At 39.5% G+C, this 14,962-nt stretch overlaps 2 protein-coding genes across 2 annotated transcripts in view; both read left to right on the forward strand.

Moving 5' to 3' along the window:
- The window catches only part of MRAP2 (melanocortin 2 receptor accessory protein 2), a gene marked incomplete at its 5' end in the record, with an annotated part of 869,028 nt that overhangs the window by 538,715 nt on the left and 315,351 nt on the right, over positions 1-14,962 (forward strand). The gene's annotated exons all lie outside the window — the stretch shown is intronic.
- The window catches only part of LOC310649060 (snake venom 5'-nucleotidase-like), a 47,095-nt gene continuing 45,949 nt past the window's right edge, over positions 13,817-14,962 (forward strand). The window contains exon 1 of the mRNA XM_083377318.1: positions 13,817-14,377. Within this exon, the coding sequence (XP_083233444.1) occupies positions 13,997-14,377 (381 nt within the window). The 5' untranslated portion in view covers positions 13,817-13,996. The remainder of the gene's footprint in view (positions 14,378-14,962) is intronic.

Genomic DNA, 14,962 nt, shown 5'->3' on the forward strand with positions numbered 1-14,962 from the left:
CCATGGATCTCCTTCATTCCTGTCTTTCCCCCACAGGCGTCTCTCCCCACGAGCAACATTGAGGTGACCATGCCCACCTTGGCCTCACCCACCCAATCTGCCATGACCACCACAGTCACGCCCACCCAGTGGGCCACGCCCACCTGGCACCCGGCGATAAATAAGTGGGTTTTGGGTTGCAGTTTGGGCACTTGGTCTCTAAAAGGTTCGCCATCACTGCTGTAGACCATAGAAAGTGAATACAATGTTATTTGTAATTAAAAAATATAACTTATCTCTAAGATGTTGGAGATTGTAATATTTTGCTCACTGATGAGTACCACACTGTTGCTTATCTGTATATTATGTTGCTATATTAACTGCGCTGTAGTTCTATGGAAAATATAGGATGGCAATTCAACTCCTAGTTGTAGTATTTTCCCCATCTCTCCAATCCTGCAGTGTCTTCCTGGCATCACCATACCATAATGATATTTTACGCTATCAAAATTGGATTTTTGAATTTTATGTTAGTTTTAAAGTTTTTGCAAAACTTTAACGTTTTGAAAATGTTAAATTTAGCTGAGATACAATGGAAAATAGGACAGTATTTCTAATTTTATTTATTTAAATGTATTGGCTGCCCAACTCTGGGCTGTACACTGAACTCAAAAAGACATAAAAACTGTTTAAAAAATTAATGATTTTCCCCTTTTTTCCCTCTAAATTCACCCCATTTTCACCCCGCCCTGTCCATTTTCCAGAATACAACCCTGGCATGCCACCCGAGCACTTTGTGCAATCCTTTACACAAAAAAATTCCCATCATTTATAAATGGGTTATTTAATAAAAATCAAGAGCTTCTGGCTGATTGGAGTGAAGATGCATTGAACTTATGTGGAAACTTTCTCAGTGAAAAGTTTTTCAGATTTGAAGTGATTGCTTGTCCAGCATACCATTAGACCGTGTAACACAATATATCACAAAATGTTTTCTGATGTATTCCTGGCCCCAAACAAAACAGGAATCTGGTGGCACCTTTTCCAACTAGCTTGCATCTTGTGATTTATTTTTTATACTACTTACTCATTTGTCCTTTGCTCTGCATTAGTGCTGATTCCTGCTTTGTTCTTTAACTCTGCCTATCAATTTGTCCTGCAGTCCGGACACATTACTTCATTCTTTCTATAGGCTTGCACTACCTTGTCTTTGGTACCTGACTCAATTGCCAAGCCACGTAATGAACAAATAAGTGTGTGCGGCAATGATTTAAGCATCGGTCAGGGAGAAGAAAGATCTGGGTTCAAATTTCTGCTCTCAAATGATTGGCGATTTCAGGTTTGTTTGTCTTTGAATATGCATATTTTTTTCGTATCTGTGATTCATGTCATCTCTTATCCAAATCTATCTCAGGATAGTCTAAATAAAAAAAAATAGAAAGGGAAAATCATGAAAACCGAATTTTGAGAAGAAGCGTAGAGGAAAGTGGGATAAGTGTAGGCAATAGTCCTGGAGATTTCAAATCTCTGAGATGCTGTGATTTTTTCTCCTCAGTATTTCGACAGAGAGGATTGTCAGTGTGAATGTGGTTCTTGCCATAAATGGACCCCCTCTATAAAAGGAGCTTGTCCTCAGTACTAGAGACGGCTTGCTATTTTCTGTCTATTGAATAAAATTGGAATTGATATCTATCCAAATGGTCTTTGGATCAGAAAAAACAGTAAAGATTGGAATTCACCTTGCTACCAACCCCTGCCTGATTATCCATCCAGTTAGTTGTTTTGAGGAATTGCTTGTACAAGCAGTCTGAAAATCAAGAGATTCGGAACCAACAGTAACATCTGAGAATCATTGACTCAAAGAAATCTTGCTGACTATTTAGAATATTCAGAACTTCAGATGTCCTCACAGCTTATTCAGTGGATTACAGTGGAATGAAGATGAACGAATTTCCAGGGCCTTTTCCAGGTTTTTTCCCCCCTCTGCATCATAGAAAGCCACAAAGCACAAACAATAAAAAAAATCAACTTTGAATGGGGCTGTCGCTGACAGTAGTGAGAAAGAATGGAAGTTGTCTTGACTGAGAAAAGCATTATTGGGTTATTCAGAAGAAACAGAGCACCATCTTATGGACGCTAAGATATTAAGAGCTTTGACAATAATATTCTAATGCAGTGTTTCTCAACCTCAGCAACTTTTTTTAATACAAGTTTTATTGATTTTTTAATATTTACATATAGATGTATTTGTGAAACAATATGGTGGTTGGGTAGTTAAAATAAAAAATAACCAGTTGTAAATAGTTCAGGTTACATCAACAGAGATGCCCTCTCTAATTCTCTTAGTGATTACATAGTCAAAATAAACAAGTTAGTATATTTCTAGTTATAGCCCAGTCAATCAATAAAATTCAAGATATATTTTCAGTAATACATATCAAAAAAGAGAAGCCACCTTCTGGTTGGTGATTCAATTATAAGGGATGTAAATTTAGGAAAGGACACAGAGGTTTTGAAAGAGGTCAGGTGTCTTCCAGGTGCTACTGCCAGTAGGGACAAGAAGCGTATTTCCAAAATAATAAAGAATGCCAGCAAGGACTGTGATGTGGAGGCTATTGTACATCTTGGCACTAATGATCTGTCCCAAAAAGATGTACTCTCTGTGCAGAATGATTTCCAGAGCTTGGGGCAGGAACTTAGCAGAATAGGCTGTAGGCTTACTTTTTCAGAGGTTTTACCAGTGTATAAGGAGCAAAATGGAAAAGGCCAGCGTATAGCAGAATTTAATATGTGGCTAAAGGAGTGGTGCAAAGGAGAAGGCTTTGGTTATATTAGTCACAATGTCTGTAGCTGGTCCAATGAAAAAATGTACAAAAGAGATAGTTTGCATCCATCCAAGAAAGAGACTGAGTTACTTGACAATAAATTCACAGATTTTCTGGAGGAATATTTAAATTAAACACCAGAGACAGTGAGTTAATTGATACAGCACATTCCTGTCCCTGGGAATCTAAAAATTATAGGGTTATCAGTGCATGTAACATAAATGTGTGTGTGGACAAGAATATCAACCTTGCTGTCAAGAAAAATCAAGCTTTTAATAGCGAGTGCTACACAAAGTGCACTAACCAAACAGGTGGTAAGAAAATAGGGGAACTCTGGCACCACACAGGTTATGTAGCAAGTAAACACAGGGTCAGTCATAAAGGACTCAAATGTCTATACACTAATGCACAGAGTATGAACAGTAAACAGGGTGAACTAGAAATTCAGGTAAATGAGGACAGATATGATATTGTTGCCATTATGGAAACATGGTGCCAAGAAAGCCACAAATGGAACACACAGCTAGAAGGATTTAGATTATTTAAAGTAACAGACCAAACAAAAGAGAAGGTGGAGTTGCTCCCTATATAAGAAATAACTACATCTCTACAGAAATAGAGGACAACAATGATGAAAATTGTTTTGAATGCATTTGGAGCAATATAAAAGGAGGAAAGAATGACATTGCCATAGGTGTATACTATAGGCCACCCAACCAAACAGAGAAAATAGATGAACTTTTTGCTAGTCAGCTAACTAAGGTATGTAGGAAGCACATCACAATAGTAATAGGGGACTTTAATTACCCTGACATCAACTGGGAGACAAACTCTGCACCAAGTGGAAGATCAAACAGATTCCTGACAAACTTTTCGTTTTTCCTTCAAAAAAGGGAAAAAAATGGATCAAGGAAATTACAGACCTATCAGCCTGACCTCAATACCTGGGAAGATTCTGGAAAAGATAATCAAACAAGGAATCAGCGAGCACCTAGAGATAAACAAAGTCATTATTAAAAGCCAAGATGGGTTTGTCAAAAACAGATCATGCCAGACAAATCTGATTGCATTCTTTGACCAAGTGACAAAATTAGTGGACCAGAGGAATGCTGTAGATATAATTTACTTGGACTTCAGTAAGGCACTTGATAAAGTAGATCACAACCTACTACTTGATAAGATAGAAAAATATGGGTTAGACGGCATCACCACTAGATGGATTCGTAGCTGGCTGACAGGCCGTTCTCAGCGTGTGGTCCTCAATGGAACTGCATCTACATAGAGGGAAGTGTGTAGTGGGGTGCCCCAGGGCTCTGTTCTAGGCCCAGTGCTCTTCAACATCTTCATCAATGATTTGGACGAGGGGATAGATAGGGAACTCATCAAATTTGCAGATGACACCAAGCTGGCAGGAATAGCAAACACTCCAGAAGATAGGCTTAAGATACAGGAGGATCAGGACAGACTTGAACACTGGGCGCTATCTAACAAAATGAAGTTCAATGGTGAAAAAAGTAATGTTCTACATTTAGGCAAGAAAAACCAAATGCACAGGTATAGTATAGGTGGTACCTTGCTCAATAGTAATAACTGTGAGAGGGATCTCAGAGTCCTAGTGGACAATCAGTTAAATATGAGCCAGCAGTGTGCTGCAGCTGCCAAAAAAGCCAACAGTGTTAGGCTACATTAACACAGGGATAGAATCAAGATCACGTGAAGCATTAGTACCACTTTACAATGCCTTGGTAAGGCCACACTTGGAATACTGCATCCACTTTTGGTCACCATGATATAAAAAAGATGTTGAGGCTCTAGAAAGAGTACAGAAAAGAGCAACAAAGATGATTAGGGGACTGGAGGCTAAAATATATAAGGAACGGTTGCTGGAATTGGGTATGTGTAGTTTAATGAAGAGAAGCGTGAGGGGTGACATGATAGCAGTGTTCCAATATCTCAGGGGCTGCCACAAAGAAGAGGGAGTCAAGCTATTCTCCAAAGCGCCCGAAGGCAGGACAAGAAGCAATGGATGGAAACTAGTCAAGGAGAGAAGCAACCTAGAACTAAGGAGAAACTTCCTGACAGTTAGAACAATTAACCAGTGGAACAACCTGCCTCCAGAAGTGGTGAATGCTCCAACACTGGAAATATTTAAGAAGAGACTGGACAGCCATTTGTCTGAAATGGTATAGGGTTTCCTGCCCAAGCAGGGGGTTGGACTAGTTGACCTCCAAGGTACCTTTCAACTTTACTACTACTACTACTACTACTACTACTACTATTATTATTATTATTATTATTATTATTATTATTATTATTATTATTCATTGAAATAAAAGAAATTTTGGCTATTAAATTTAAGATATTTGAAAATTGGTAAATAAGAATATTATATGGTATGATTAATTTGTTGATATAGATGGTGAGAATTTATATAGATAAGATGTGTATCCTGAATGCTAAACCTAGTGAGGAATTGTGATAAAGGAATTAAGGTCATTTAAAATTTGGAAATGATAAATATTAAATGTTAAATTTAAATATTAATGAGAAATTAAAATTGGGAAATATTTGTTAGGTCATTTATTGTCTAAAAGACAATGTTAAAACAATTAAGACATATATAAATTAGAAACTATTGATAAATGTCAGAAACCTATCTTTTATTTGATTGACAGAATAAGAATTGTATTACCGTATATACTTGAGTATAAGCCGACTCGAGTATAAGCCGAGACCCCCAATTTCACCCCCAAAAACTGGAAAAAGTTGGTGACTTGAGTATAAGCCGATCCGCCGTTCTGCAAGCCTCCGCCGCCGGCTGCTTCGTTCCGCAGCGGAAAGAAGCAGGCAGGCTGCTTCGTTCCGCAGCGGAAAGAAGCAGCCTGCTTCGTTCAGGCTGCTTCGTTCCGCAGTGGAAAGAAGCAGGCAGGCTGCTTCTTTCCGCTGCGGAAAGAAGGCTGCTTCTTTCCGCAGCGGAAAGAAGCAGCCTGCTTCGTTCAGGCTGCTTCGTTCCGCAGCGGAAAGAAGCAGGCAGGCTGCTTCGTTCCGCAGCGGAAAGAAGCAGGCAGGCTGCTTCGTTCCGCAGCGGAAAGAAGCAGGCAGGCTGCTTCTTTCCGCTGCGGAAAGAAGGCTGCTTCTTTCCGCAGTGGAAAGAAGCAGCCTGCTTCGTTCAGGCTGCTTCGTTCCGCAGCGGAAAGAAGCAGGCAGGCAAGGCACGGAGATCCGGAGACCTGCCGACGTTTGGGGAGGTTTGGGGAGGTGCCCAAACCTCCCCAAACGTCAGCAGGTCTCCGGATCTCCGTGACCTGCCTGCCTGCTTCTTTCCGCAGCGGAAAGAAGCAGGCAGGCAAGGCACGGAGATCCGGAGACCTGCCGACGTTTGGGGAGGTTTGGGGAGGTGCGCGCGCACCTCCCCAAACCTCCCCAAACTTCGGCAGGTCTCCAGACGGCGGCTGCTTGGGAGAGGTGCGCGCAATCCCGGAAGCACCAAAGCCTCGGCCGCGCACAAGTCCTCGGTAAGTTTTTTTGTTGACTGGAGTATAAGCCGAAGTGGAATTTTTCAGCCCAAAAAGTGGGCTGAAAAATTCGGCTTATACTCAAGTATATACGGTATGAGATGGTATGTAAAGGACCCCTCATTTTGATATTACATAAAAGGTAAAGGTAAAGGTTCCCCCGCACATGCGTGCTAGTCGTTTCCGACTCTAGGGGCCGGTGCTCATCTCCGTTTCAAATCCGAAGAGCCAGTGCTTGTCCAAGGACGTCTCCATGGTCATGTGGCCGGCATAACTAGACGCCAAAGGCACACGGAACGCTGTTACCTTCCCATAGTGGTCCCTATTTTTCTACTTGCATTTTTACGTGCTTTCGAACTGCTAGGTTGGCAGAAGCTGGGACGAGTAACAGGCACTCACTCTGTTACACAGCACTCGGGATTCAACCCGCCAACTGCCGACCTTCTGATCAACAAGCTCAGCATCCTAACTCACTGAGCCACCGCGTCCCTAAGGGGGAAAGAGAGGGAATATTTACTGTAATAGTTTGAGATCTGTATTAATGATATCGATATGTAATTGAATTATTGTAACTCAGCTGCCACATTGCTTTTCAAATATGCAGGTGTAATATTAGAAAATCAATAAAAACTTATAAAAAAATGAATTGTTAAATTGTCCCCTGGCGAGTTGGCCACGATGAGTTCTCCCATTCTGTCGTATAAGGACCCATTTTATTTATTGGCTTTAGAACTTGCCTTGCACTCAAGTTCTTAGGATGGTTACCTAAGAAGGAAAACACTGACAGACAAAGAGTTATTGAGAGTCTCAGCCATTGGATCTCTTCCCACAGGAGGATTTATCAGCACTCAGTTTTATTTTTCTAGAAATTTTTGACTTTGTTTGTCAAGGAAGCAACTTATTTGCTGCTTATTTCCTGCAGTGTGTTATCTGTGTTGACAGTAAACCCATCATCCAATAATCATTCTTTTACTCCAGGCACTTTCCTTTGTGCAGTTGGCAATCAAACAATAGTTACTTTATTCCAGGCAGTGCCGGATCTTCCTCAAGGTTTCATGGGATTGACAATCCTGTAAAATTTAAATTAACTTAAGTAATCATAACCACCCAACAAGACTTGAAATTTTTTTTAAAAAAAACCAAAACCTACCATATGTTCAAACATATTAGGCCAGAATAACCATTTTCATCCAGTAGTGCTTAAAATGTTAAACTAGGAACAAGTCCACTTCAACCATGAAAATTTGCTAGGAGATTTTGGGTCAGTTCATCTCTCTTAGCCAACTTATCTCAGGGGGGTTTTAACTGGAGAAAAAGTAAGGAGAGAGTCCTGTCTTGCTGCCTTCAGCTCCTGAAATAGAAATCTAACAAATAAAATAAAAATAAGCAATTGATATTTATTACAAATCCCTGTAATTACAATAGTTTTAATACGGCCTCAGCATTGTTTCCTCCAAGCAAATAACCAATTCAGCTCTAATTAAAAATCAAAATATGTTAGGAATCTAAAACATGGCATTAAATTAAATAACACGAGCAATTCAAAAGTAATAACACAAAACATTACTATCATAAGAGTGCCACAGTGCTTAAGTACATATTGTAAGTAAAACAACATAGAAATTGTTTTTTGGGTCAGCCCAATGCATTAATTGTACTTCATATGATTTATATGCCAGCCCAATTCTAGACTCTGGGCATGCATGCAATTATTCATTAAATGTTATATAAACATTTAATACAAATTATATTTGTTATATAAATATTATATAGTGTTATGAAAATATTTCAAACATACTAAGCATGATGTAAGCAGCTAATTCCTCGGGGAATTTTTACTTGCTGAGAGTCGCTGTTTAGTTCCTGAGACCTGCATCCTAGGCCAGTGAGGGATGTTCTGTGTGACCATTCAAGTTATCAGATCTTTTCAAACGAATATGCCCTGTTTTGCAGATTACTGCTGCTTCAGATATAGTTTGTTTTCAAACACAGTATTTTCTGCTGTGTGTTTCTGTGGCTTTTTAAAATAAGGTTTCATAACTCAGTTTCACGTGGGTTTGGTTTTTTTTGTCTGTAGCTTATAAAATTCAACTTCATCTACCTCTTCAGTTTTTGATACACGCCACTGTACATTCCAGAAATAGTAACAACACTGAGATATTTTTTAAATGAGAGTAAGTGGGAGTGAATAAAAAGCTGGGAGCAGGGAGACCCAAATTCTAGTTCTGCTTTACACAAAGAACCAGCTGGGTGATCTGGCACTAGACGCTTTCTCTGCTCCAATCAGTGTCAGGATCAGGAACAACCTGGTTGCATCAGGCATGGAGAGCTTCATTGCAAAAGCTAGTGCATAGCAAAACCCCAGAGACCCTGCAGCCATGCAGAACAAACATTAAGGAAAGCAACCATGATGGCCTTTTGAAAACTGTTTTAAGAAATTGCCCTAAGCTACATTTACACATCACCAATAACATATGTGCATTAAATAGTTATAAAATATATAAAGGTAGTATCAAGTAGAGTGGGAAAACAGTTACATTATTTTCTTAGAAAGTGTTAATAATACACGGTCATCGGTTTATATCAAGCCAAATTAATAGATAACAATCTGCCCATGCAGTAAAGTGCTCCAGGAACCTCAAGAGGAAGCCACAAGGGGAAGAATCACAAAACTGATTTCCTCCACATGGATGGCTTCTGCCATAACTATTCATGGAAATACAGGAACACAGAAAACTGACAGCAGAAAAAGACTTAGCGGTCCATTGAGTCTGCCCTTTGAGTTTATCTATTTTTTTGTTTTCTTTTAAATTTATTACTTTTACAGAGTCATAAAAGGGAAGTTGTTATTTTTTTAATTATTATTTTTAATTTCTTATTTTTGATAGATAACGGACATGTATTTATCCCAAACATGTTTAAACTCAGTTACTGATGATTGACTGACTACCTCCACTGGAAATTGGTTCTAAGCTTCCACTACTTTTTCTGTGAACTAATATTTTCTAACATTAACTCAAGATGCATTATGCAAATATACCCTTCTTCCTCTCCCAAAATTTTCACTTTAGGTAAAAAAGGGTAATTGGAAAGTTCAGAGGAGTAGTAAATGGAAGACCGTATTTGAACCCCAGGGGTTCCATGTGTGATGGTACACGAAACACTTGATCTGGAAAAGGCATTTTTTTTAAAAAGGATAACAACTCTGTAGGTTGTGGAAAAAATACGCCCTCAAGTATGAAGATTTGTGCAAAACATTGTTGGAAATGATGTGATATTTCTGACAAATAAGATCTAAAAGCTACACATTAGAAACAACAGGGTGGAAAACTAGAACAAACATACCGTACTAAGTGGGAGTTGTGTTTCTAGCTCATTCATTTTCCACTTTGCAAACCATGTAAATATGTCATCATCTCAAACAAAAAGCAGATATTATTATGTCTTAACTCATTCTGAATACCTTGTACACTTCTGACTCCAGAATAGTTGTTTGATTATTCTGTTTTCCACTCCTAGCTAAGAGATCATGAAACATGAAAAACTACATTTTTACATAAATGTTTATAGGAAATACCTCTCGCAGCACGTTGCACAAAAACATGAGACAGCAGAAATGACAGCCAAAATTCCTGAACCCAAATTTTCATTCACAATGACAGGTAAAAACAAAAGTTAAGTAAATTACGTTTCATTGGGGACCCTGTGAAACATTATGCCAATAACTCTACTAGCCAATAACTGTAGCGACTAGAAATATGCATGCTATAATTAAACAGTTGGATATGTATAGGTACTCCTCAACCTAAGCAATTTGTTTAGTGACTGTTTACAACAGCACTGAAAAATAACAGAATGACAGAATGATAGTGTTGGGAGGGACCTTGGAGGTCTTCTAGTCCAGCCCCCTGCTCAGGCAGGAAACCCTATACCAGGGGTAGGCAACCTTGGCCCTTTTATGACTCATGGACTTCAATTCCCAGAATTCCTGAACCAATCATAAAAGAGCCAAGGTTGCCTACCCCTGCCCTATGCCATTTCAGACAAATGGCTGTCTCTTCTTTAAAACCTCTAGTGTTGGAGCATTCACAGCTTCTGGGTTAAATTGACATTTGGATTTAACAGAAACTTTATTACAGAGTAAAGTTGAGAGGATATATGAGATGACAGAATCATATTGCTCAAATGTCTCTTTTTCTATGATTTTTATTTTCCAACTTAAAAAATAATAATTTATCACTCTGATGCATTGGAAGTTGATGAGTAGGTTTTGAAAGACGTTTCTTACATTTTTAGACACTATGTTGCCATAAGGGATTGGTGGTTTTTGTTTCAAAATGCCCAAGACCATAATTTGAAGATTTAGCAAGATGATTTATTAGAATGACATAAGCTACTTTGAAGACATTGGTAAGAAGTGTTTTGAAATAAAATGAAACAAATATCCAACTCAAGGTGCCAGTCCTCCTGAGACCTTGAAAAGTTTTTACCAGACTGCATCTTTTTAGATGATGACTGATAACAATTAAATACACAACTGGAAGGTAATCACATGTATAATAGTAACAAAATGTACATGTAAATCAATGGCCTAACTCAACCACTTATTTCTGACCACACATTTTCTCAGCATGCCACCCAAAAACTAGCTTATGCATTCTTGATATACAAGACTGATACTTTTTGGTTTCACAATCTCTGAATTGAATTGTGACCTATATTTCACCTTGGGGGAAACCAATGTTATTAGTTTATTTAAGAAAATAACAGATTTTAAGTGATAGTGATTTCTGAGTGATCCACCATCAGGCCTAGTCAGTTTACAGTATTTATTTAAAAGATGTGCCTAGCCACCTATTGTCTGGGCAACTCCCAATCAAATCTTAAAGCAACACATAGGATCATATTAAAATATTATTTAAAAAAACAGATAGGATTTTATAGGATTAGGAATAAAATTGGGTCAGGGTTGGGTTTAGGGTTTAGGGTAGCGTTGGGATTGGGGTTGGGATTAGGACAGGGTGGGGTCAACATTGGGATTATCCCCCAGTAACATTTTCAATATTTAGCAAACAGAATATTGTCTGGGTACATAGGTTTAGCTAACAATAATTAATATAATAATAAAGAACAGTAGTAAATATAATTGGTTATCATAGACAGTATTAATTAATCAATGTCCAACATTCTTCTTACTAGTATGTATTCAAAATAACATATCTCATTCCTTTCTCACTAGTTCATCTTCCTAACCATTGGTAGAAGTTATCCCATGTTCTAAAGTAGACTGAATCTTCTTTCTCTTTAATCTCTAAAGTCAATCTATCCATTTCTGCACATTCTAAAATTTTCCTGATTAATACTTCTTCAGTTGGTAAGTTTTCATTTTTCCAATATTGGGCAAATACAATTCTCGCTGCTGTTAATACATGTAATATTAAATATTCTCTCTCCTTCTCATTGTTAGCTCCTAATATTCCTAACAAAAACAGTTCCGGTTTAAATTCTATCTGTTTTTAATCATTTTTTTTCCAACCATACATGTATCTAAACCCAAAACCTTTTTGCTTTGGAGCATGTCCACCAGATATGATAATAAGTACCTGGCCTTTGTTTACTTTTCCAACAATTACTAGAAGTATTTTTAAACATTTTCGCTAATTTTACTGGTGTCTTATGCTATCTATAAAACTTTTTGTACAAGTTTTCCTCATATGACACTGCTTTAGTTAATTTAATATTTCTATCCCATAGTTTTTGCCAGTCTTCCAAATCTATGGAATATCCAAAGTTCTTTGTCCTTGTTATCATTGTTTCTTTTACTTGTTCTTCTTCCATCTTTAAATTTAGCAGAAATTTATAAAATTTCTTAATCAACTTTTCATCTGTTTTTAGCAATATTTGGTAAAATTCTGTCTGTTCTTTATAGAATCCCATTGTTTTCTTATCTTTTTCATATGGCCACCATGATAGATCAATACCTTGTCATTGTAGATCTTGTCTATCTTTCAGCTTTCCTTCATTATCCAAGATATCTTTATAAGTCATGACTTTGTCATAGTTAATTAAATTTGGGTAAGCAAAAGCTTCCATTGTTGAAAGCCATTCAGGTAACTTAATATAAATTTTCTCTTTTATTCTTTCCTATTCTAGAAGAAGTGCATTCCTTATAAAATGATTTTGAAAATATCTGCTTGTTTTATTCTTCCCGTACCACAGAAAGGCATGCCAACCAATCTGTAGGTCATGTATAGCAATCTTTTATTTCTAAGTGTTATCCATTCTTTAAGCCATGTTAAAATAGCTGCTTGATAATATAGTCTCTGGTCCGAGAGTCCAAATCCTCCACATTATTTTATATTACGATATAAAACAGATTAAAGCATTAAGAACAACAAAGACTTATGCCGAGTCAAATTCTAAGGTGTAATTATCCAATTGTGTCCCAGTGCTGGCAAAAAGCCAGGTATTAGGTCATCAAAGCTTTGCAGAAAGCTAGGAGAATAGAATAGAATAGAGCTGGAAGAGAACCTGGAGGTCTTCTAGTCCAGCCCCCTGCTCAAGCATTTCAGACAAGTGACTGTCCAGTCTCTTCTTACAAACCTCCAGAGATAAAGCGCCCACGATTTCTGAAGACAAGCCATTCCACTGGTTAATTGTCCTCACTGTTAGGAAGTTTCTCCTTAATTCCAGGTTGCTTCTCTCTTTGCTCAGTTTCCAACCATTGTTTCTTGTCCTGCCCTCTGGTGCTTTGGAGAATAGTTTGACCCTCTCTTCTTTGTGGCAGCCCCTCAAATACTGGAATACTGCTATCATGTCGCCCCTGTTTCTTCTTTTCTTTAGACTAGCCAAACCCAACTCCTGCAGCCATTCTGCATAGATTTTAGTATATGTTTTTGGAGGGTACATGCCTCCCAATACACATCCTTGTGATCACATCGCATTTAGGTTGACAGAATATACTTAAAAGTATGCCAGCACAACTCATAATTCGGTGCTTTACTTTCTATGGTTTCATGTGGAAGAGTGAAGGATAGGAGAATAAGTGTACTTTGGTTTGTAACAGAGATAAAATGTGCCATGAAATAAAGTCGGTTCCAATGATTTTCTTCTGAAGAGGTCACCAGATGTTTCAAATTCTCGAAAGCCCTTCTCCATCCACAATCATTTAGAAACCTAGCAGAAAGCCTTTTTGCTAATAGGCGTCAACTGCCATTGGCTGGAGAAAGTGCTAATTTTGAAATTTTATTGATCTAGCAGGGTTACTGTGAGGCCACTACCTAGTGTACTTTTCTTACCTAATGGAAGGTCTCCAGGTCCTTGGAACGTTATAATCCAGTGGGCTTAAAACTATTGGAACTGATGGAACTTTCATATGACCAAAGAACAGCCTGGACAAATCTATAAATAAATAGATTTTTATGAGATCAGGGCTGGAGGGCATAACCTAACCACACGTATCACTCCTCCCAACCTGGGCATCCGATTCGAATTGCCCCTTAGAGAGTGAGTAAGCACAATTGGACCCAGCCAGATACGAGTCTGCGCTTGCTGACGAAAGACGGCATTGGGACAGCGGACAGACTCCTCCTCCTCCCATCTCCTTCCCCCGCACTCTTGTGCCGAAAAGAGCTCGGGGGCGCCGGGGAGGGAGGACCGGGCAGGCGAGTTCTCACCATGCAGAGCCCAGAGCGACGGCGCGGGGCTCAGGGTTGCCCGCGAAGCTCCCTTTCGCCGCCGCTGCTGCTCCTGGTCGGAGCCGTCTGGTTTGGCGCCGCGCTCTCGGTGGCCGCCGGCTCCTTCGAGCTCGCCATTCTGCATACCAACGACGTCCACGCCCGCGTGGAGCAAACGAGCCGCGACTCGGGCAAATGCAGCGGGCAAGACTGCTACGGGGGCGTGGCGCGCAGGGCCACGAAGGTCCGCGAGCTCCGCGCCACGCATCGCCACGTGCTGCTCCTGGACGCCGGGGATCAGTACCAGGGCACCGTCTGGTTCAGCTTCTTCAAAGGGCGCGAAGTGCTGAAGTTCATGACAAGCCTGCGCTACGACGCCATGGTGAGCTGGCGGGGCGGGAGGGGCGAAAGGGAAAGAGAGGGGGGGAAAGCGGGGGCGGCGGAAAGGAGAAAAGAAAATCCTCTTCTCCCTCACCTTTTCTTCTTCTTTCCCGGGTGCTCCCCGCCGACAGAGCGAGGATCTCTCGTTCCTTACTCCAGGATCGAATGAATCAAGTTGGACCGGACTAGAAGACTTCCAAGCTCCCTTCCAGATTCTATTCTATTCTATTCTATTCTATTCTATTCTATTCTATTCTATTCTATTCCATTCCATTCCATTCCATTCCATTCCATTCCATTCCATTCCATTCCATTCCATTCCATTCTATTCTATTCTATTCTATTCTATTCTATTCTAAAGTTTGGGAGCAGGCTTTGCAAACTCGTGTGACGGCAAGAATTCAGGATGCAGTCTGTTGAGATTGCAGAGCGGGCCTGAAAGGTGACTTCCCTTTGATATGAGTTCCAGCTTGTCCTAAAGAGACCCTTGCAGGTTCTGTAGCACTGGGCCCTTCGCTTTTGTTAGTTGGATCAACATCTGCCATTAGGTCGGTCTTGTCAAAAATAACTGATATTATAAGCTGCC

Source organism: Vipera ursinii (assembly GCF_947247035.1).
Source record: "Vipera ursinii genome assembly, chromosome: 1".
NCBI lineage: Eukaryota > Metazoa > Chordata > Lepidosauria > Squamata > Viperidae > Vipera > Vipera ursinii.